General features: G+C 41.4%; 2 protein-coding genes across 5 annotated transcripts in view; both read left to right on the top strand.

The window, feature by feature from the left end:
* ptk7b (protein tyrosine kinase 7b) overlaps positions 1 to 1,868 on the top strand; it is a 103,096-nt gene extending 101,228 nt beyond the window's left edge. The window contains exons 19-20 of the mRNA XM_058385710.1: positions 67 to 245; positions 398 to 1,868. Coding sequence (XP_058241693.1) covers positions 67 to 245; positions 398 to 558 — 340 coding nt within the window. The 3' untranslated portion in view covers positions 559 to 1,868. The remainder of the gene's footprint in view (positions 1 to 66; positions 246 to 397) is intronic.
* A 3,486-nt stretch (positions 1,869 to 5,354) lies between these two features.
* Positions 5,355 to 24,474, top strand: part of srfb (serum response factor b) — a 29,668-nt gene continuing 10,548 nt past the window's right edge. For 2 of the 4 annotated variants that reach the window (XM_058385382.1, XM_058385381.1), the window contains exons 1-2: positions 5,355 to 6,475; positions 14,100 to 14,366. In XM_058385382.1, coding sequence (XP_058241365.1) covers positions 5,825 to 6,475; positions 14,100 to 14,366 — 918 coding nt within the window. In that variant the 5' untranslated portion in view covers positions 5,355 to 5,824. The remainder of the gene's footprint in view (positions 6,476 to 14,099; positions 14,367 to 24,474) is intronic. The other 2 variants (XM_058385379.1, XM_058385380.1) reach the window with 1 other exon arrangement.

The raw sequence follows: 24,474 nt of genomic DNA, 5'->3' as shown, positions 1-24,474 counted from the left end.
GTTACCAAGCAATAATTCTTTGCATTATTCTGTTGCATTGCTCTGTTCTTTCTTTCTTTCCCTCAGTGAGTATTACCACCACAGGCAGAGTTTGATCCCTTTGCGCTGGCTACCTGCAGAGTCTGTCTTTGAAAATGATTTTTCCACCAAATCTGATGTGTGGGCTTTTGGTGTGCTGATGTGGGAAGTGTTCAGCCATGGTGAGCTGCCGTACTCCACACTGAGCCACGAGGACGTACTCGAAGGTGCGAACAGAAATGATTACGCATCGGTGACTGTGCATGTCGAGTTACATATATATAGACTTTGCTCACGTCTATTTTTGTGCTTTGCTTTTATCAGTGAACAGCTCTTGTTCATATAGTGTGTGAAAGTGAAGGACATGTTTCTGTTCTAGGTCTCCAAGCTGGCACGCTGAAGCTTTCTGCTCCCGAGGCCTGTCCTTCTAAAGTCTACAAACTGATGAGTCGTTGCTGGGCTCCCAGTCCCAAAGAGCGGCCATCTTTTAATGAGCTAATCCAGGCTCTGAAAGAAATTCCATTGGACAGCAAAGTGTGAGGACTACATCGGCTCCTACTTCCACCTGGTTTGGTGGAGCCACGTCTGTCCTGTTCTGCTCTGCTACAATCACAGACTCGCTCAGACTGGGTCCCACACATTTCAGGGAGCAAGTGTGTATGAGTGAAAAAAACAGGGACATTGATATCAGGGCAATGTGTGTATGTGTAAACGTGTGAGTATATGAGTGTGAGGACCCCAGAAACTTCTATCTGCCTTAATCATGGCATTAAACGCTGTTGACCATTCAATTTCAATGGCCTGTTTATGCTTTTAATCTTCAGCTCTGTCTCTTTTCTACCCTGAGATCTCCTTCTCTATTTCTGGAGCCTCAGTCAATGTTCAAGGGGTACGATCTTTGAACTTGATCTTTTACCTCTGCTAGCGCAGGACAATCCAACCCCGATCGGGGCAAAACCCACAATGTGGCTCCTGAAAATAATGCTGGACTCTGCATTCGATGCTCAGCTATTGGACTTGAAGTTGATATGTGTATCATTACGTGTCAGAATGTGTGTGTGTGTCCTTGTGTGTGCTTTTTTTAGTTTTGCAATGTGGATCGGTGTGTAAGTCGAACAGAGCAAAGTTTGCCATGTAGGGAGATGGCCTGTTACATCTCGGAGCTCCAGAATAAATGAATACTTCTAGTATATGTTTTGTACACATCGAAGGGCAAGGAGAGTTAGAGATGTTTTATTACAATTGTACTTTTTTATTTTTTTAATATTTGCCTTTTTTACCTTGTGGTGCTCATATGGGACAATAATATTTTGATGGAGAGAACTTGCAATACATCTTATTGCCTACAAGCCTAAAGCCATGTCGAACAATGTATTCAAGATTTCTGCATAGCGATATTTATAACCACCTCACTGTATTACTGCTTGGCAAAGTCCCTGTTACGTTCACTTATACCAACACCATGCACTAATTTCACTTAAACTCTTGTTTTATATAATTGTTTATTTCAGTGTAGAAGGATGTGTGTGAGCCTTTATTATGATGAAGGTTCTGTCTTTTTTATTTTATATATATATATGTTTTTAATGGAAAGGTACTCTAAGATACTTTTATACGATTATGTACTCCACTTATTATAACGTCTTATTTTGCAGTTTGGAAAGTGTTGTAAGGCAGCTGAGAGTTTCAGTGGTCACCATCAATATTAATGGCCACAAGTGCCTAAGACATGAAGGATTATAGATAACTTAGTTTTCAGTTTATTTTCAGTACAGTTGCTTTGTTTGTTTGTTTTTTTTATGATCTGTTTCATATCTAATCTTTTCATATGTTATAAAAAATTCTTTACATTTGGTTTGTTTTATTTCTCTGAATAAACACGTGGTCCTTGCCTTTTAAATAAGTACATGCTAGGCTCTCACACATAAAAGTGTTTTGTTAGTCTACTTTAGCAAAGGTCAAAATAATCACAATGTATGCTGCTCACATTAAACATTCACGTTTCTAACAACGAGCTCGTACTAGCTTTCTGAAATTGCTGGGAAAGCTGAAATCACAGGACTGTTAAAATGCTCACTGGGGCGTTGTTAGATGATGTCTGAGTTCCATGGGATCAAGTCGACGTGACTTTAGACTTTTGTTTGCAGATCTGATGCAATTTCCTTTTCAAAATAGCAAAACGAAGGTGCAGATGAAGATGTTTAAACATGTCAGCCAGTGTAATAAAATACTGCTACATTCAGATTGGGTTTTAAGTTTACAACTGCTTCAACTGTGCATGGAATTTATTTAGCAGCTATAGTGCTTTGCATAAATATACATGTCCTCCTTCCCTTCATTGGACGTCTTCACGTTTTGTAGTGTTCCAAGTGAGAATTGAAATGGACTTGATTTGGAGTGTTATCATTTGATTTAAACAATATATTTAAGAACAAGTTAAAGCCATCTGTTTTTAAATCAGATTGAGGCCTGGGCTTTGACTGAGTCATTGTAGCACATACACCTTTTGCTTTCGGATTATTCCAATATAAAGATTTAGCAGTACGGTTAGGGTCATTGTCCTGTTAGAAGCTGAATCTCCACCACACTCTCTTGCAAACTGCAACAAGTATTTGACTCCCTTGCCTTCAACCCTTAACAGGTTCCCAGTGACTGCTGATAAAAAGAGGATACCACCACATGATGCTACCCCCACCATGCTTCATATGGGTATAGAGTTCTAAGGAAGATGCGCAAGTATTGGATTTCCTTGGCTCTGTGTGCCAAGATCAAAATGTTTTGGTCTCATCAGACCAAAGAACTTGTGTGCTGAGTCTCCAACACAGGAACTCATAATATTCTTTTAATAATGACTCTTATTACTTCCATAATCTCCAACTTTGTGTAATTTCCAGGTTATTGTTGTCCTGAGAACAGCTCCTCCCATCTGAACTGTGGAGCTCTCTAGCTCCTATAGAATTACCTTTGCCCTCTTGGTTGCATCATTGATTAAAGCTCTCCTTAATTTATCATTTGATTTGGGTGGCCTGTCTCCGCCTGTCAGTGTTCCATTTGTGCCATACACTTTCTTCAGCATAGTCAGCCATTGCATCAGTGGAGGATTGCGGAGGAAGAGTCATCAGTGTGGCACAGTTCAGCAGAGATTGTGCTGAATGTCTAGCCATTGCATTGCATTTGCTTCTCCAGGGATTTTGTCAGAAGGCTTATGATGCTGTGTGGACACAGTCAGAATCACGCAGAAGGTCCAGCCATAGCCTTAGTTGCATGTACAGTTGTTGTCTTCGCTGAAGGTCTGCAGTGATGGAGGCTGAGACTGAGGCAGAATCAGCCAGAATTACTTTGAAAACATGACTCTGAAGTTCATATGATCAGAGATGGAAATATGTCCAACTCATGAGTTTCTGTATTTTATACTGATGTGTGATGAGGTGGGTCAGGGTTCCTGCCTCTCCTCAGTTAGTGGTGCTGAATGGTTATTCTTCAAAGAAGTCCTGAGTTGTAGAGTCTGTCTTATCTTTAGTGGCCCTGCCCCATCAGTGTAGAAGGGCCTGGATTCTTGGGAGTATAGTGGTCATCCTCATTATTTGTCTTGCTGATAACCTCACATGGGTTTCACTGGGCATTTATGACCATCCCAGGAAGGTAGAAAGTGATCTATATAAACAAGACGTGTCCGTGTTCAACCTTTGTCGACCTTTTGTGGTATGGTTTGTGTTACTTAGAAAAGGTCACAATTTAGGGGTTATATTGCTGGCAAAGTTCCTACAGTGTTAAGAAGGCCAGGTGCAGGTACCTTTAAATCTCCCTTTGTGTTGTAAGCAGATGTTGGTGATTTGCATGTCTGAGTAATCAGGGGAAATCAGCAGGTTTGGGACACAGCCCAGATCAGTTTGATCACTGGTGCATTGTTATGATCTGTTCAGTAGAGGGTGCTATGGGTTGGAGCTTGTATTCTCCAACCCTGAAAATCAGCTAATATTAGGCTTCTGATCAACAGTTTGGCTATTTTTGTTATCTCTCCAAAAACACTGATATAAACAGGAATTCCTGAGCAAGCCTCTCTAAGGCTATTTTTGGACCTACCCTACTTTGCTGAAGTGGAAACTACAGTGCGTATTGCTATTATGTTACTATGGTTACTATTATACTATTATAATTGCTATTATGTTACTATGATTTTTTCTTATATCACAGGCTTTTGTTATTAGATCATGTTTGGGTGGCAGCAAAGAAGGCTCACAAAGTGCAGGACATCTTTGTGTCTTGTTATTTGGCAGTGATGTGTGTTCTTTGCCAGTGATGGGTGTGCATCTTGTGCCTTGCATATTTTGCCATGTAAATACAGGCCTGGGCTCTCATGCTGCTCTTCAAGCGTTTCTCTCTTTTACCTATAGCTGAATAATGCAATTCAAAACAGCCCAGTCTTTGTTTTAGCTCTTCTCAGTTTAGGCAGGCTTGCTCATCTTTTTTGTGTGTATAGGTTATACAATAAAAGGTTATAAAAACTTCCTTTTAAGGTTGGTGCTTGAGTCTATTAATGAGTATAGGCATACTTTCTTATATAAAACATTCACCAGTGTTTATTGTGCACCACATTCTTCTGACAATGAATTGCAGCACAAATACTTTTGGAAGATTCAGACTGGCTTGCTGTTGCATTTTACTGAGATAAAACGACCACTTTAAGTTGCAGTAATAGATCAGATACATGTGTTGAATGGCTTCTGCTTTTGTTTAAGCTTTGGGATGTTTTACACTGGAGGAAGGTACGAGAAGGTCAGTGCATAGCACTTCATTAAATATTTCGAAATGGATGAATATACATTTCTCTCCATTTATGTAGACCTTTGCACAAGGCATCTTTATAATAGTTTCCATGGTAACTAGTTACATTTCTTTTAATCTGTTAAAGCATATTTAAAGGGTTTCACGTGAAAGTGGGTGTACTAAAGAGACTTTTTATATATATTTTAAAAAAAGGCTGTGTGTGCATGCTAAATAATCCCGGGGGGGGGGGGGTAGTTAAATTGTTCAGGTTGACCCGTGTCCACTCTTGATGATGAGTATATTTACTTCCAAAGGCGTCCTTCGTACTCCAAAATAATTGATGACCGGCCGAGTATGGACAGTCTCCCTCCCCCTTTCCATGATGACGTTCACACGAGCGCAACCATTTTGGTATTTATTCAAATGAGCTCCAGGTTTTGACCAATCATCTTGCGAGCGGAGCTCTCAGAAGCCAATCGGAGGTCGTCACTGTGACTCACCAAATATGGAGCGACAACTCCTTATAAGGAAACATTGTATCTCTTTATATGGAGGAAAGTAGATCGGTGCGGACGGATTTCGTGTCTTTGGAGCAAAATATTTACATCATACACAGGACATGTTTAAGGGTTTTGTCTCAGAAGTGGCTGACTGAAGCTTTGGGAAGAGCGATCGCGGCGGCTGTACATGTAACCAGGCCGCGGTAGATGTTTTAGATGTATAAGGTACGAACTAAGTGACACGGCGGATTGATCGCGACGTCGCTCTTCGTATTTTCCTTTTAGAGAGAGCGGCACGGGGTTTGGGAAAACGGGAGGTGATACGAGCTTGAAGCCGGTCTGAAGGCTCTCGGGGGCAGCAGCAGTAACACTTCGGGGGGAGAAAAAAGAAGTGAGAACTTTGCATTGGTAGTTTGTAACAGAGATTCATTCGTTTGTTTTACTTTCATTTTGGTTTATTTAATGTGCCTGCGTTGTTATATTTACTGCGTACACGACCACCGACGGCTGCTCGGCGTTTAGGCGACTCACGGTTTCTCATGAATAGGATGTTATCCAGCCCAGCTGGGTCGGCACTGAGCGGAAACGGATCAGCGGGCGCGAGCGGTACAGCTCACGGTTCTGTGGTGCTCGGCGGCGGGCTGCGTACTGGGCTCGCCCGGGCCGGACAGCCAGTGAATACCGGAGGTCCTTTTCCTGGTGCTGCAGGACGTGTGGGGGATAGCGCGGGGATGCTGGGAGGTAGCGGGCCTGGGATCTCGTCCAGAACGGGTGTCAGACCCGGGAACGGCAGCGGGCTGAGCGCACTTCAGGCCGCCGCTCAGCCCGGTGTAGGAGGAGGACTCGGTGCAATGCCCGTCAGATTTGACCGGGACAAAGAAGTCGGTGTACCGCAGGTCTGCAGCGCCTCGGACGCCGACTCCGAATCGGGAGACGAGGACGAACCGACAGGATCTTCGGGAAGCAGCAGGCGGGGAGTGAAGCGGGAGAGAGCCGAGATGGAAGGTGCAGGAATCGGACAGGAGGCCGGAGCTCCACCTGGGGGTTATGGAGTGCTGAGTGGCGGAGTCGCTGGAGCAAAGCCGGGCAAAAAAACACGCGGGCGAGTCAAGATTAAGATGGAGTTCATAGACAACAAGTTGCGGCGGTACACCACTTTCAGCAAGAGGAAGACTGGTATTATGAAGAAGGTGAGCTCTCCCATCAGATACACGACCAGCTCTAGTCCCTCATTATACAAGATTATAACAAATATGTAACTTCCTTTTGTTCAAGGATGGCAGAAAAATTACATCCACATTATTCAGTCTTGTATATTATAAGTGTCAGAAAGGATAGCAGTAGTGTAGGTATGGGTTTGTGTGCAACTGAAGTTTTAGGCCTGAGTCACACATGTGCTTTAGGCTCCAAAACTCTTCAGTTCATATAACCTTTAAGTGCTATGTAAACAAACTCTAAATGACTTATGGGATGGGAGCAGGACTTTAAACTCCACATGAACTTTTTGTCAGTCTTTGTTTATCTCTCTTTTTATCTCTCATACAAACTTTCTCCCCGTCTCGCACACACCTCTCTCTCTCTCTCTCTCTCTCTCTCTCTCTCTCTCTCTCTCTCTCTCTCTCTCTCTCTCTCTCTGCGCTGTAATGGAGATGACACTGTTGCATGTCCTCTCCTATGGCAAATGGTGGCTGGGAATTACAACAGACCCCACTGGCTGTAAGCTTTAAATAGAACAGAGCAACTGACATTCTCTATTTCTGACCACCACCACCCTTCTCTCTCACTTTTACACACACACACAGGCTCTGGCCTACATGAAGAGTCCCCTTCATCAATGGAGCTTAACCTGGATATTTTTGGATGCTCGTTATATGTGGTTGCTATAACATTGTGTCCTGCCTTATCATGACTAGGGATGAGCTTTAAATATGAAGTAAAACCTCATATAAAGGAAGGAGAACCTGCACTGTGTAGGACTGAAAGTCAGGGCAGTCAGTGCTTCATTCCTGTACATTGAGTCCACACATCTGCTTTCTGTCCTTCAGAGTCAGGTGAGGATATTTGCGAATGTTGATCCAGGATGAGTGCCTTTTGTCTTAATTATTACAACATTGAACACATCAGTCCATTCCTGCATCAAATCGGTTTGTTTCCAGCAGTGAGCGTGAGAATAGCGTTTAAAAAATGTCCAATTTTAAAGACCACTAATTGCTTTCAGGTCTTGCATGTGATTAACAAACTCCTTACTAGTGTTGCCGCTTGGAGGCTTTACCACACAGTACCATGGTTGCTCCTAATTTGTGTTATTGGCAGGAATCCCAGTTAGGGCAGTCCTGGAAAGATCAGGAAGTCAGTAAGGGTAATGTGTCTCCCTCTTTCTTTCCGCTTTTCACCTCAGTAGGATGTTATTGTTGATGCATGGATGCAGAAATCGGCATGGTACACAAATGCTGAGCGGCAATATATGTTGCACCTGAGTGATGTGGCCTGTATTGGCTTAACACGACTAAAATACATCCCAAGAGGAATTTGAAGTGACTTTAAATTACAAGCTAAGGTTTATCAGTATAAAGAAAGTCGGTCTTTAAAATTTGCCATAATACACAGCTGAAAGATTGTTTGACAAAACTCAGGGCCAATCCCCAGGGCCAGCAACGTCGATTGCCACCTGTCCCCAGGCAGCTATATGTTTTGGAACAACTGGAGCACCCCCACCCCCATGTGTTTTTTTACTGTACCCCCATTGACCTGTAGAAGGTCATCACCTGCCCTGGTTACTCTGGTCAGCTGTCCAAATGGGTTTATGATGTCACTGCTGAAGGCTTCTGTGCTGCCGTGTTGTTCTGCAGTAGGCCCACAGCGCATCTAGCCACCTGCTGAATTGTTCCTGCATTCTCATCACACGCCAACAGCCGGCCTGAATCTCTGCGCTGCTGGCAGAATTGTTCAGTCTGGATTCATAGTCTTATTTTCACTGCCTCTTGGTGTAATTTGTGCACGAGGAGGAACAGTAAGTTTACACAGTAAGTGTGGTGGTTTGGAAAACTGGTCAGATGTTTCTGTGGCTAAATTCTGGCAAACAGACGAAAAAGATAAGTCAGCTTCTTCCTGCAGTAGTTTTGTTGTATAATGAGCTGTTTTAGACAAACTGACTCTTTTACCTCATTGTTTATTAAAGAGTTTACTAGCCAATCAATTAAGACTGTATTGACATTCTAGCTTTTAGATTATGGTCTTGAATATTTACAATGTAATTTTCTGCCTCTTTACTTGTGTGCTTTTATATAGACACCACTATCTAGTCATCTCGAACAGGTTCCATGAACATGACAATGAGATCAGTGTTCTTTAGTGGCCTTCCCAGACACTGGATCTGAATCCAGTATAACACCTTTGGGATGTCGTAGAACAGGAGATTCATGACACTGGACCTAAAATATTTGCAGGAATTGAGTAATCAGGACTAAGGTTCCTGATATGGTCATCTGCTGTTGTAGCCCATCCACCTCAAGGCTCATGTTTTGTGCATACTGAGATTCTTTTCTGCTCACCACTATTGTATAGAGTGACTGAATATCATCTATATCCTTTGAACCAATCTGGCTGTTGTCCCCTGTGATCAGCAAGGCGAATCCACTCGCAGAACTCTCTCTTGCTCACTCAGTTTTGTTTTTCCAAACTATTCTGTATAAATGCTATTAACTCTAGAGACTGGTGTGTGTGAAAATGCCCCAGAGATCAGCAGTCTCTGAAATACTCAAACCAGCCCATCTGGCACCAAAAACCATGCCATGGTTAGTCACCAGAGATTTTGTCCACACTCTGATGTTTGATGTGAGCATTAGCTGAAGCTCTTGAGCTATATCTACATGATTTTATGCTTTGTGCTGTTGTCACTTAATCGGATAACTACATAAACGTGCATCTGTATAAATTGGGTAGTGAGGGTATGTCAGATGTGTTTGTATGTGTACATGCATACATGATCTCAAAGAAAATCTCTAGATTAGCAATAAACGCTTACTTCTGTCACCTCAAGGGTTAATCAGCATGATTTTTGATACAAGCCAAATAATGATCCAGTGTAAGTTGGTAGTATAATCAGGATCTATTATTTCCAGCCCTGAAGGTTAAACCCATGTGAAAGTGAACCAATGTGAAAGTTTCTAAAGTGAATAATTGCAATGGCTCTGCAAGCTGACCTTTGGTCAGCACACAGATCTACCTGTGTGTAAAAGTAAGAACAGAGCACACTGATATGCAGTGGCATTACTGCTGTAATTTGGCTCTGCCTACTACTGAGCCCTCCTGTATGACTATCCACGTGTAAATACAGTCTGAGCAGACAAATGCAATATCAGGATAGTCAGCTTTATTGGAATTCAGCATTATTTTATTATGGCATGAAAAGGTGCAGGTTTGTTCAGGGGCCAAGTTTGTTGAATTCTCAGTTCAATCCAATTTCACTTTCAAAACCAGAAATGCTGCTACAGGTTGGAACATGGCATATGCAGTCTGAGGCTAGGATGTGGTTCGAGAAGTGTCTTGTGAGCCGTCAATTGGTAACATGTTCCTGATTTTATGCATAACAGTATAAAATAAAGTAAACTTATGCTAAGGAAGTAGCGTAGTTATTGCCATCCAAACGCTTATCAGTAGATAGTTGGAGAGAGAGAGTCTTCCAGAGTAAAACAACCATAATGCCATGCCACTAGCTGACTGGATGTTGCACTTGATTAGCTGCATTTTTTGTTGACTCAGTAGCAGCAGTTGGGTGTGTTTGGGAGAAATTTACATATGTAAAAGTAGCATGGCTCATCAGGAAGAGTGAAATGATTTTGATAAAGAAAAAATTCCTTCTCAAATAAAGAATGTTTGAAGCAGTGTAAATGGATCATATTGTGAGTTGGAAAAAAATGTTTTATTAGTTGATCTGAATTAATCAGATGGACTGTTTTAAATCAGCTTAAATATGTGAAATGCTCCCACAAATGTGATAAATTATAATGTTAAAAAAAAATTAAACAACTTTTTTTTGTAAGCTTTTGCTGCTATATTGACTTTCTCTTTTAGGGCTAGATTAATTATCATTTCCTGTTACATTTAACTACCAAAAAAGATATCTGAACAGGAGTTTTTCAAATAAAACTATACCAAATCAAATATGATGTCATTAATCTAAATAAAACTGACTGAACAAGCAGCCTAAGACATTAACCTACGAAATTGTTGCTATAATTTTACTACTGCTTTAAAAACAAAACCTACCTGTAATATGAAGCTATAATGTCTATAACTAGTTTTAGTGCGAGTTTATTAGTATTGCTCTTATTAACAAGGAGTTTTGGGTTTATTTCTTTATATTTAGATGCTATGCTACACATTTCCTTTAAAGCCTGCAGTGACGAAGTCTTTTAACCAAGTCTGATGTCAATTATTAAGCCTTTATGTATTAAGTGCCGGTCTCCCAGCTGGTCCTTTCTGTTCCTGGCCTTGTAACCTTGAACCTTTTCTCACACAGTAATGATCGTTCCCCCAGGGAAGTGTCTTTCCTACTTTCTTTAAAGACCGTGACTTTCATTCTGAAGTTTTGCTCCAGTGTGTCCTCTTAGCACAAAGGCTTATGGGTAGGGAAAGAGCCACTGACCCTGTCGAGTATGTAAACATAAACAAGGCCCAGTGTGCTAGTAGAAGCTGCTAAACTCCGACGCTTGTTTTGTGACATCTAGGCTGATTTAAAGTGCACACTGCAGCGATCACATTAGCACACTGCTTCACTGCGTGAACAAGTCTGTGTTCTTGCTCTGTGTGTCCTCCTGTTGCAGGAAGCAGCTCATCAGCCATGTCATAACCACAGTGAATCAGGTTGAAATGCCTACACGCTTTTGGTTTAGACATAGTCAGTGATGTAAGATGGTGCTGAAGAAATGATGAAAATGCAGAACAGACATCTGTTTTTGTTTTTTTTTGTTTTTTCTTTTTCTTTCAGTGTGCACTAGGGTAAAGTTTGCAGGTGCCTGCCAACCGGGTAGTTACTTCCCCCCATCTGTAATCTAGTTAATGTTGAAATTGGCTTGGTAATGATATCCTCTGCTCTGATCCAAGTCAAATAGCATCATTTGTCAGCAGAGTTAATTATGTTCTCCGAGGAGTGCTGCTGATCATGCCTTTACTCTCCTGCCCACAAGCATTGTGCTCCTCACAGACGACTTACGAAATCAAAGTTGGGATTTCAGTCTGGGGTTCTAAGGGTGTATGCGTGCATTTGTTAAAAATACATTTAGCTTCTGTCTTTAATTGTCTTTAGCTATAATTTTCTACTAGTGGTACTGTGTTTTTTGTATCACAAACCACAAAAGGTGAAATCGGCAAAGAAAAGAATGGGAACAGTGTTATGGAAGTACATACAAATGTTTTCTTGTTGCTGATATTTGACTTTAAATGACTTGCTTCCATAGAATCTATTTTAAAAATGGTCCTCAAAAGGAATTGCTTTTTAATTTAATTTTTATTTTTAATAAAAAGTGCTATCTGGCCAAATCTTAAATGGCTTATTATTCGTTATATGTAAACTCTGCATAGGGTGAAAAATAATGGTATTGTAGAAGACGTTCTTAAGAAACCGTAGAGTCAGTTAAACACCATGCTGGACTCGGCATGACTCCAGTTTTGACTGCTGGAAATTATATGCTATTGCAGACTATTTGCATGAAAGTTGATGTGTAGTAATAATAATAAATAATAATAATAATGGTTAGAAAATTATTTCATGGTTTTATGCATAATTTAGACCTGGTTTCAGTCATTCAACAAAAAGTTTAGGAACCTACATGGATGGACCTCTTTTTTTTTATATAAGGAACCTCACCATGGGTTCATATAACAGATTTGCTTCCCTTTTTTCTCTTAGATGTAAATGATTACAATTTAAATAGTATTTAACTAGTGAAATTTGTTCAGTCGGTGTGGATAAGCCTGCAGTCAGTCCTGTTAATAATGGCTGAGCGCTCCAATGTCCTTGAATGTCGGCATGTTTTGTATAAAGTGGAGAACAGTGTTATGCAGTCACGTTTTTGCTGCTGGTCATGGCGTATTATATTATTGGGAAGATTTTAAGGACTCTTTGTCAAAATATAGATTAAAACACAATTCCTTTTTTTCTGGCTGCCGTTCCGTCTTCTCATAAGGACAATGTGATGGATACTGACAATACAGAAGATTTTATGCAACTGCCATACTTTAAAATATTTTGCTTTTCACACTGGACTACATGACTTGGGGTTATGTAATATTTATTACCATATTGATTTGGATGGAACGAAATTACCCAAATCAGTACTTTTTGTATTTTTTTTAAATGGACTGCTTGTTCATGTGTCAAAGATTTTTCACTATATTTAACATTATATAAAATGTCCCAGTAGGAATGGGAACAGGTTATATCTATCCTGTCTGAGGTGACATGATTGTGAAGAGTCCATCATGACCTGTTGGGGGTGAATCCTGTTTCAAGATAAAGACTTTTCAAGAAGTGCTCTTTTATCATCTCCTACTGAAACCAAGTACTGAGTTTAAAATGCAGAACAACAGAAATACAGATGAATTTTTAACAACGCTTATCAGAAAAGCAACACTTAAGGGGTGGGGGTCAAGGGTTTTAGGCAGCTTATTGAGTTCCTAGTGTGGGTATAGCCTGCTATTATAAGTGCTTTTAATGATGGTCAAATATTCTACTAAAATAGGATGTATGTAGTAAGCATGGAAGTTAGTTATGTGTTACTGCCGTTTATACATGAAGACTCTTACTTCTGATTTCTACACTGATCATTTATCCCATGTGAATTGATCATAATTACTACAGATGCCCTCTGGCAACTTTACTTAATAGACGCATGTCTGGACATCCATAAAGGAGCAGTTTATGGATCATCATCGTTCCTTCGTGTGTGTGTGTGTGTGTGTGTGTGTGTGTGTGTGTGTGTGTGTGTGTGTGTGTGTATGCATACAGGGATGTGCACATATACTGAATACTCCACCAGATACTCGAACACCAGACATGCTGTGGAAATATCACGAGATCATACGACATTTATGGAGACCAAATCCATTGTGAAACAAAAACATAAGCTCCAGTTCCCCATGAAGCTGCCGCTCCACCCCCATGTCCATGCTACAGTCCCCACAGAGAATGCAATCAGTCTCACAGTATCACACTCCCTATTTTTGGAACCTTATCTTCTGTTATTTTAGGTACGTTTCAGCCATACGTCAGAGTCCATGAGTGTGGCTCTGCTGGACTGAAGCAGTTTTTTTTTTTTCCCCTCAGCAAGCTCATGTACTCTCCAGAGGAAACCAGTGAGGGTTCTGTTTTATAGATTATGTTTGTAAGCATCACTGTTTGATGCAAAGCCACAAACTCTCTCCTCCTTATTGATCACCCCTGGGACTCGTTCTCAGCTCTTCAGCATGTGATTCTCAGCTCGGCTTGAGGTAGCATTTTAAGCTAAACTTGAGCACATCAGTGTCATTAAGAAGTTGTACCAGTAGAGTCAAAAAGTCTTGGTAAGATTCATGAGAGGTTTTTGGCTTGTTTTTGTGCCATTTTCCTACCTGTTTTACATCTTGCATATGTAGGTGTCTTTTGGCTTAATTTCCAGATGTGTGTAATGGAAAACTCTTCTACTATTTCTTCCATTCTTTCAATGAAGAGTGAGTTAACATTAATTCTGATGAAATCTGGAGACCCTGAAAAACGATGGTGTGGATTTTGATGCAAGTAGCTAATTGTTTCCTTCCATTCTTCCCTCATGGCAGGCGTATGAACTCTCCACACTAACAGGCACTCAGGTGCTGCTCCTGGTGGCGAGTGAAACGGGCCACGTGTACACATTCGCCACACGCAAGCTCCAGCCCATGATCACCAGTGAGACGGGCAAGGCTCTGATCCAAACGTGCCTGAACTCTCCAGACTCGCCTCCCCGCTCGGACCCGTCCACAGACCAGCGCATGAGCGCCACAGGCTTTGAGGAGACCGACCTAACCTATCAGGTGTCTGAATCCGAGAGCCTCGGAGAAACTAAGGTGAGCGCGATACTGTTCTCAGAAGTTTTGAGGTAATAAAAGGAATTAATGTCCATAGATCTATTTAGATGAATTATTTAGTGATGAAAATCTGAGTCTCCTTTTGTTTGTATAAACCGACTTTCATCAACACGTTGGTCTGTTTTCACTTCCTTGTATTGCCTGCAATGTCAGAGTGCTGATGGTGGGAATTACCCTTACGTCATGTCTACATAAAGAGACCACTGCAGCAGAGCTTTAGTCCTTTTGTCTGTTCCTAGTGCTGCTCAAACAAATAAAGTTCCAAAGCTTCAGCTTTCTTGTTGATGGCAACAGCAGCACCATAGTGAATGGCACCCTGTAGAGTGCTGTCCTGTCAAGCTCAGTAACTGTGTCCAGTGTTTATTATCTTGTCTAATCCTCTGTTGGATTTCTCATTTAATATGATGTTGAATGGCACCGGGAAATGTTGAGGAGAACTTTTTGGATTTTTTTTTAAACTGTGAAACTACTGTTTCTTTTTGAGATTGAACTTTTTTTTTCCTATTAAATGCTATTGTAAGTGTGATGACTAGCAAAACATCAGACAGCTGCCAACTTGAGACCGGAATAATGAAAATACAGGTTGAATGATTAAAAATAACCACCAAGATGGTTCAACACCTCAGTGATATTTTCGGGGTTTCAGGATGGAGGGTTTTCTTTACTGACCAAGTGTGAATTGTGGTTTGTGAGGCTGTTCTAGTATCAGCTGAGAGTTTATCTTAAGTGAGTGTGACTGGGATTTTTTTTTTTTTTGTTTATATTGTCTGGGATTGCTTTGAGGGCTTGATGATTAATTGAGAGCTCTGGTAAGGGAGGCTGTTCCTACATCAACTCAACCTCCAGCTCCAGTGCTTACAGCTGGGTTTTGTTTCCTTTGTCTGTGATAAAGGCAAGTCTCTCTCTCTTCCACCCCCCCCCGAGATGACTGGTGATTCTTCTCTTTGCTTTGGGGGATGTAAATCCTCCTGGTAAACTCTCTCAACCTGGTCCAAGATGTCCTCTGTGAATCATCAGTCCCTGGCCCACTGTGCAGCTCAGATGTACAGGAGTCAGCAGGAGTTTCATCAGAACTCATCAAAAATTTCACCGTTATGCGTTTGATACTCCTCACTTTTCCGCTTCTTCATGCTTGGTAGCGATTCAAAACTCCTGCTTCCAAGCACACGTGTTGCAGCTGATATTTAATCTCCAACATTAAACGAATTGCCGAAAGTTGAACTTTGAATGACCTCTACTGCTTATGGTTATGTCGACTCCTTCCATTTTTGTAGTAAATAATTTGTAATCAGTTTTTATTTATTCGGGAACTCTGATACGGCACACATCAGTGGGAGGATCCTCACGGATCTGTGCTCTGTTTTGTAGGTCAGAACCTCTAAATCCACATTCCTTTTGTGATCAAAATCAAGTTAAATGCATTTGCGATTAAGATAACAAGCATGGATAGTCTGTTTTCTTTATCAAGTGTTGCAATTTTATTTGTTTTTAAAGTCTTGAATCAAAATACCCCGCCGCTTAACTATCACAAATGAACCAAACTAATTTGATTCAGATTATTTTCTCAACGAATAACAAAGCTGTTCCGAATGCCTCGCATGTTTCACACTGAGGCAGATCAACCTTGCGCTGCGTAAAGATCCATATGCAAAGCATACACGATTTCTGAAATGCACAGACATCGTACGCCTCAGCACTCCAGCAGCAGCTTATGCTCTCAGCCTCGTTCTGTACCGCACACTTGACTAATTGGTGTGTGGCTTTGAAGCGGGTTCCAGTTTGTCCACTGGATATTGCTGGACATGTTTGCGATATTTCTCAGTTCTTGGATGGCACATGTACCAGGTTTTCCACACGGTCACCTCAGCTCAGACACACTTAAGTGCACTTCTCTCATTGATAAAAACTTGATTCTGCCTCCATGCCCTTATATGGTATGGTTTCCCTGCTCGTTCTCTTGGCCGGGGCCCCTCACATTCCTTATAGGCTGCAGCTGTCTTTTGAGTCCACTGTTTTCTTTAGTCACTTTTTTTATATATATATATGTATAGCAAAATAATGAGGGGGGTGTATATTTAAAATGAGCCTCTCTGCAGTGGTAGTGTTAATACAGTGAGCTTTTCTTTTCTTTTTTTTTTTTTCTTTTTTTTTTTGAAGCGGAGGCACCATCTATAGTTGTGGCCATCATGATGCTATCCAAGGCCTCCTGTGTTTACAGAGTCCTACAGTGAGTGTGTTCTGCTTGGAGACGGCAGTGTCTGGGGTTTTTTTCACTCTGAGCTTGTGGCTGAAGTTAGCAGTGGGGGTGAGGCCTGCTTTCCAGGCTTCTGAGTAGAGTCATGAGGCCACTCCGAAATCAGGTAGTTTCTGAACTCCTGATATGTAACTTGGATGTCCTGTTTATGAAGAGATCACCTTTACAGTGCTTGAGCGAGCAAGGAAAATGGATAGCTCAAGGCCAAAGGATGCTGGGTGCTAGAGCTTTCAGGAGATTCCCTGTCCTGTGGAACCCCATATTAAGTCAAATATGCCGAAATGATTTTTTTTTTTTCCATTTATTTTTGTGTGTTCAGTTGAGTCTAGGCTTTGTTCATGCAGTGAGTTGGTCAGGGACATATCATGGTCTAGCATCAGGTTTGTAAATATTGCTCTGTGCCATGCGAGATGTTCTGTTTCCAATCATTCCTGATTTTAAGATGTCTTGGTGCTCAGACTGGAGAGGCAGCCAGCAGTGATTTGTTTAGAGCCTCAGAACCAGCAGATTTCCATGTCCTCTCGCACCTCTGCGGCTCACCTGACATTAACCATCATAAACCTGTCAGCACGACTCGGCCTCTGAAAGCAAAACCTTTCAAATGCCATCTCGAGCCTTAATCTACGTCCAAATTTTAGTGCTTATATTTTCATCCTTGTTATACGTCCAAACTGTGACCTAGACATTGTTTTAGTACTTCTGTAAACTGTAAACTCTTGAGTCTGGCTCTCTTAAGGAGTGAAGTTGTAATTACGTCCTGGAGTAGTTTGTATTTACTCCGGCCCTCATTAGAGTAAAGTTTCATCCTTCTCGATCACTACAATTACTAAACATGTCTCTGACCCAGACAGCCTTTACTCTGTCCTTGTCCATCTGCTTCAGCCTGCACCATGCTGCTGGCCATTATCAGGCCAGGATTTAGCAGAGATGGTGGATATTTCATTCCAAGATGCCGTTCCAAGTTGTATCATTCCTAACATTGCCAGGCTCGACCTTGGACCAGAAATATAACTGTAAATGTTCTGTGTAAATGGGCAGTCGGTTCACCAAGCAGTCTGCGCTTTTATGTTTGATTTTTCTTCTTTCAAACTTAAAGGTGGGCGGTGGACTGGTTTTGCTCATTATTGATACACAACAGCTACAGCAAGAAAAATGTTCATAATTGGAGGACGGAAAGGACATTGTGAGATTTTGTTTCTGTTCTTCTTCTTTAACTTTGGTGCAAGTTAGTCAAAATAGTAAATGAGCTCAGTTTAACTAGCTACATTTAGAAGTTTTGGCCTTTGATTTAGAAACGTCTATCAGTTCTAAATGATGCCTGGTCATCTAATTGCGTCCTCAAACAGTCGAAGGACCTATTCTAGTGTTTTGCTGTCTCTGTGGTAAACATTTCTTCTCAAAGGCACAGACTAATATTTGCTTATTTGTTTAATGGATGAGCTTCTACAGACTGTAATACAGCTTATAGCTCACCACTGTATGTAACACTAGTTGGTTTTATCCTCTGAGTAATTTGTCCTCTGACGTTTTTTCTATAATTGAGAAGGATTGTAAGGTGTGCTAAGAAAAGCCAGTGATGGTGGTCGTGTTGTCATTCAACGCAAACGGTGAAGAGCAGAGCCAGGGACAGCAAGAGTTTAAAAAAGGTAAGAAATAGAGGAGGAGAAAGTCAGAATGACAGGCAAGTGTCGCGGGATAAATAACGGGAAGCCAATTCAGTGTTGTATGCAGCCTTATCACGGCTCTGAGTGTTTAAAAAAAGGTGTCTGGTGGAAGACTGAATGACCTAGCAAGAGCTGCGAGGAGGCAGAGTGGACCAGACGCGGACACGGTGAGCTGGTGAGTGACATTTAAAGCAACAGGGTTGATGGCGTTGAGCAGTGTGTTAATGTGCCACTCGGAGGAGGAGTCTCCCAGGCCTTATGTTGCACCGAGCACAGCACAGGTCACCACCAATTGGCTGCACCTCTGCTACTTGGGCTGCCTTGCCTTTTTTAGCAGTCCCAAATGGAGCCGTGAATTCCGGATCTTTGGCAGGGTGACAGGCAGGAGATGGGAGCCAGCGAGTGGGAGCTCTGGAGGAGGAGGTGGAGGTGGCGGAGGAGGAGGGGAGAGAAAAGAGAGAGAGGCTACTAGCACAACTCTGTCTCTGCTGCACATCCAGTGCACTCATTTTCATAAAAATCAGTTTGTTCACACTTCCAAATTTACATCTTTTGTGAATTCAGTCAAATGAATGTTCTTCGAAGGAGATCCGAGTTATAGATCTATTACTATTAGGGTTGATCTGTACTATAAAATCTGGGGGGTGATGGAGGTGTTAAATGTTTGCTCTTGGCCATCACTGCTGTAATTAGTTGTCACATAGATGAATCATTGCCTGTGTACTGAGCTGTGGATGAACTCGAAGCAACGAGTCGCAGTGTGCCCATGTGCTAGAAAACTCACTTTCATCTACACACACATCACTGGTCCTAATGTGTCTCGTAGGACCTATAAATCTGAAGGCACACTTCTTCCCTGGTCATTAGCTTGCTGTTGGTAAAATGAATGCAACCAGCGCCTTAATACAAATCACCTTAGTCTCTTGAGTGTTCTCGGGCTTTTCCCCCTTTCTCTTTTTCTCCTTCTTTGTTTTTTTGATGAATCAACTGTACTTTTGGTCATTAGTGTCGCTTCATTATTGGAAGTGGTCTAAATTCACAGAGGCTGTGTTAAAGACGTTGTCTCTGTTTCCTAAGAGATCGGCTCGGTGCGGAGGAAGAGCTGTGGGTGTTTTGTTACATGGACAAAAACCGCATAAAGATGCTATCTATTAGTCTCTATTGCCCTCTGCCCTCGCTCTCTCTCTTTCCCTCCCTCCTGCTCTTAACTTTTATTTATTTTTTTTAAAGGCTGGGAAACAGGAATAGGGATAGGGGGAAGGGATACAGTAGTTACATATTGGAAATTGTTAAATATTGTAAAACTTTTAGAAAATAGTTGTGTAGGAACATTTGATGGAAATGGTAAAGAGAAATTTCCATCTACTGCACATGTGGCATTTAACCAACTACCACAGGCAAGGTTATTTATTTATTTTTTGACATTTCCCTCTACTGAGACAAGTGCACTTAAACACTCAAAACACACCTAAGGGCAGCTAAAAGCCATTAAGAAACATTTCTAATACAGGACTAGATAAAGTGAATTTAAAACGGCAACCACTGCACTGATGAAGCTTTTACAATGAGACAGACATGATGATCCCAGTATGTCCCAATATTTTAGCATTCTAAGGTTCTGGGATCCAAGGATAAGCTTTGTAAGGATCTGTATAATCATTCAGTCAGGTTGTTTTGGTAAAGATATATTCATGAATTGGAAAAAAGACGACTTTGATTAAAGCATTTTAGGAACAGTAAATGGAGAGAACACTAATTGTTGAAGACCTCCTCTTTAAGACAAAGTCCTAAGCCCTCACACCCTGACCTTCTCCATCCCCCAAAATGCATCTGTCCCCAGGGCTGTGACACCCAGACCGCTGTTCCTGACCATTTGTTGCTGTGTGTCCTTGTGGTGTGTGGTGGTGTTGTTCCTGATCTTCTTGGTGTGTGTCTTGTGATGCTTGTGTGTTGCTGACAGTTCCAGCTTGTGTCCTGGATATTCACATGGCATTAATTGTTGCCAGATTGCGTGTTGGACATTTCCATCTCAGAAAGTGGCGATGCATGTAGATGTTATCATGGTGTCTGAAGGGTTAAATGCTCTCCTTGTGGGCTCATGTTTCCTGGCAGTTGTCGGGACCCTCAGCTGTTCACACGCTCACCCTTTCTGTTTCTTTCTGTCCCTCGTTTACGATTTCCCTCCCTCCCTTCCTCTCACCCTCCCTCCCTCCCTCTCGCTATGCCACTGTGTCTGCCCATCACAGCCTGACCTGTAAGATCATATGACCAGCTGCTCTGTCCGCTCCTCGCCTGGCACACACTCCAATCGCTCGCTCATATCCACGTGCTTCACACATGCACTCAGGTGTATGTATACAGCCTCGTGTATGTCTCTGTACTGCTCACGTCTGCTTAGTTTCGCGAGAACTCCTCAGTTTTACTCGTTCTGGTGCAATGCTCATCATGAATGGCTAAGAAGGCATTTTCAGAACTCATGATGTGTAGCATTATATTTAGTTTTGATGACCTAACTAAATAACAGCAGACAGCCACACAGCTTTTGAAGAAGTCTACTGAAGACTGTTCTGGATTTTAGCAGAAGTAAAAACAGAAGGAAAAGATGATAAAATCATTTATTTAGAAATGCATTTTATTTCTTTTGCTAGCCCACTCAACAATGAAAGGCTAAACCTGAGCATGTAAGCTAAAAAGTGGTAGATAATGTAATAATAGTGTAATAAAATATGATGTGCTACTTAAATGCATTAATACAGACTAAGGGGGTACAAATATGTATGAATTCTCAAGGAAGGAGGACAAGGCCAGTGTAGAGCCATATGACAAACTATTTAGGAGGAAAGGATTGATTTTATTTATTTATTTTCTTTTCAGCCAGTTCCTACCCATGAGCCAGCTCTTCCCTATCACACAAAATCTAGCATGTTTTCATTCCAAGACCCACAAAGCCAGCAGAGCATTTGAACTGCCGCTCCTGCTGTGTCACAGGGCAGCTGAACGTACTTGGAGGAAAGCGCTAACTGCCCTCTTCCACCTACATGAGCTCACAGATGCCTACAATTGGTTAGTGGGGCTCTGTCAGCGAAGAGATAGTATGTGAACCCTCCCACATGCAGGACAAGGCTGATTTTTCTCTCTTCAGGATCTGAACTCAACAAGAGGGCAATCATCTCCTTTCCTATTGTTTTGCTTGTTCTAATAGTGTGTGTTGTATTTGTGACCGCTACAAAAAGTCACTGTTTAGAAAGGCAGTATTATCTCCTCACAGCTCAAGGTAATTTGCGACCGACTCCAATGATATCGACAATACTTTCACAAAGTGTACTGGAGTTTAACGCCCACTCCATTATGATACATTATGTAAAGTTTAAACTGTAGAAATCCATTACATAAACTCTGTTGTCTAGACATCTACTCCATCATCTGCTAGAAAACTGCAGTCTCTCTACACCAGCATAGCTTTACATATGTTATAATCAGCTCTTATCCGTAGTCACTTTTTTTTTTTAATATAAACTTATGTCTCTCTGGTTTTTCAGTGAGCCTCCTAGCGTGAGATTAGTCCTACACATAGTCGCTGATGGCTGCTACCTTCTTCTGAACAGTTAACACTGAATACCTTGATTAGTGGTTTAAAGGGTCTCACGCTAACACCACACTGCTGTTGGATATGTCCAGGCACGGTGGTGTTTGAACAGCATTTCTGAACTTTGGACCTCTTGGCCACACTCCCCAATTTTTTGTTCTTTTATTTATTTACTGATTGATGAAATCGTTAAGTAGGTCTCTACAGTTAACTCATCCCCTCCGCGTAGGCTGATATGTTGCTCCCGCTGGGTGTATCCTGTGTGTATGATACAAAACTTGTTCAAGCAGTCATATAGTGGTTACAGATATCGTCAGGATTAATGAATAAATCATTGCTGGTTGCTCACTTTGGATGGGTTTCCTAGAAACCAATCATGAGTGTGCCCTTATTACCCACTCAGTCACGGTTAAACAGCACCCCAGCGAGAGGAGCTCAGAGTCTCTGTGATGTCGTGACATTTCTCAGTGTACGGCGAACAGCTTTGACGGAAGTAGATTATGATTATAAAGTTTTATTCACAGTTTATGAGAAGCTTGAATCGGTGTATTAAGGTTTTCAGCCAACAAAGACACTATGCTGTATGAGTGGTGGTATTTTTTTTTTTAATGCATTTTTAATTGAACAATGCATATAATGATTGCAGTAATAGTAAACTATTTAAATCTTGGGTAGTCCAGTACGTCCACCCTTACTGGAGCTGTTAGTAGGTGGTAGCAAGGTCAGTCCTTCGAGTAAGCCAATTAAGTTTTCATTTCAGCTTTCCAGAAAGATGCGCCTACAGAAGATACAGAGAACATAAATTACTGCCATTCATAAAGACCAGAGCGGTCACTAAACCCACGGTGAAATGCTGTGAAATGTTTTTGTTTATTGCTTTAAATTAAGACCAGTTAAAATCGCATCACCATGAACGATTAAAATTGCAATCAAAAGATCATCGGTAGAGGTTATGTAACTTTTATTGTATCTGTTGTGTCTAGTTTAAATGGATATGTTGAGAATTTCAGCTATATGGACTAAATGACATGCCATGTGATATAGCACCAAACCTTGTATTAAAAAAAAAAAAAAAAAGAGAGAGAAAGTTTTTAATTTGACAAGTTCTTCCTCTTTCTCGTTTCTAACTCTTAGGATGGTTATCTTGAAGTAGCCAGCAATATTGTATCATCTTTTCAAATTTGTATCTAAGGAGTATTTTAAGGTTGTTTTTGTTTGTTTTATTTATTTATTTATTTGAAACATTTTTATACTGGTTTCAACTGGTAAGTGAAGCTATTGGGAGCAAGCCAGCAGTGGAATTTTTATTTTTTATTTATTTTTTTGTTCTCGCTGATTACAAAGCTTCTTTATTGAGCTATCAGCTCAGATGTGCTGAACATCAGCAGCTGTTTTTATTATGCTGTGATTTGTATCTGTCAGCGGTATAATTCGATTCGGCTGTGCAGAGACACAGCAGGTCTTGTGGAGGCGAATCCGTATCTTTCTATCCAGGAGAGAGGAAGAGATTGAAGATTGAATTCCATGTGCACCTGTGTACCTTCTGCCTCTTTTTGTCTGTTTGCTGTGGCTTTGGCGTCGCAGAAGTCCTTTGAGGACGAGTTATGTCGCATGTCTGGCTCCTGAAGGCGACTTGGGTGCAGGAGAGAGAGAATGTTTTCGTGGAAGTGTGTTCTGCAGATCAGAAAGATGTGGGAAGGTACAGTGTGTTCTCACGTCGCCTTCACCCACCTCCTCAGATGGCTGCAGATGTTGCTTCCAATGACCTTTCATTACAGATAATAGGAGGGGAGTGTAGAGGTAATAATGTTTGCCCTAATTTTGATTAGTGTGTTAGACATATAGCAAGTTAGACATTTTGCTCCGAGAACATTTCATTTAAAAGTGCTTTATACGGAGAAGCCGCCAGTGACTAATGTTGCCATGGTAACCGGCAACAATATAAGACTGGCACTTTTCGCACAGTACATTTTAAGTGCTGGGACATAACTGATTAAATGTTTTCCGAAAGCACTGGTTGAAAGATTATCTACACACACAAATACTCCTGCATTAGAGGAGATGTTGGTTATAGTAAGGTTACACGGAGGAGATGCGTTGCTGCTGTTTCCGTTTCAGTCTGGTGCTGTTTCTTGTGGCCGAATGCGAGGCTGTGACGGCACCTAGGTACCGCTGTATCCTGTGTTCTGATGTCCCAGCTACATTCATATGTCTGTTTCTCTCTTTCATTAGCAAGGGTGAGACTCAGCAGTAAGCCACTGCATGATGTCTGTGTAGAGATGAGGCTCTGCTCTGTAACTGGCTGTATGCTCAGCTGATTGTTACAAAATGTGCTTTTTACTGGTGCTATAAATGTCTGCTTGTGGCTGGTGATGTAAAAGTACCTGCATTGCTGATCATTTAGTGAAGACTAAGACTGCAAGTCTTATTTATTTCAGTTAAAACAATTTAATGTGTCTGCATTACATTCCTCCCCATCAATAGCCATAGCGAAGAACTGAAATAATAGTATGAGCATAAGCGTGAATGTATACACCGATCAGGTACAACATTATGACCACCTGCCTAATATTGTGTTGGTCC

This window comes from Hemibagrus wyckioides, linkage group LG03 (assembly GCF_019097595.1).
Source record: "Hemibagrus wyckioides isolate EC202008001 linkage group LG03, SWU_Hwy_1.0, whole genome shotgun sequence".
In the NCBI taxonomy this organism is placed as follows: domain Eukaryota; kingdom Metazoa; phylum Chordata; class Actinopteri; order Siluriformes; family Bagridae; genus Hemibagrus; species Hemibagrus wyckioides.
This window is presented reverse-complemented; position numbering and strand designations above follow the sequence as displayed.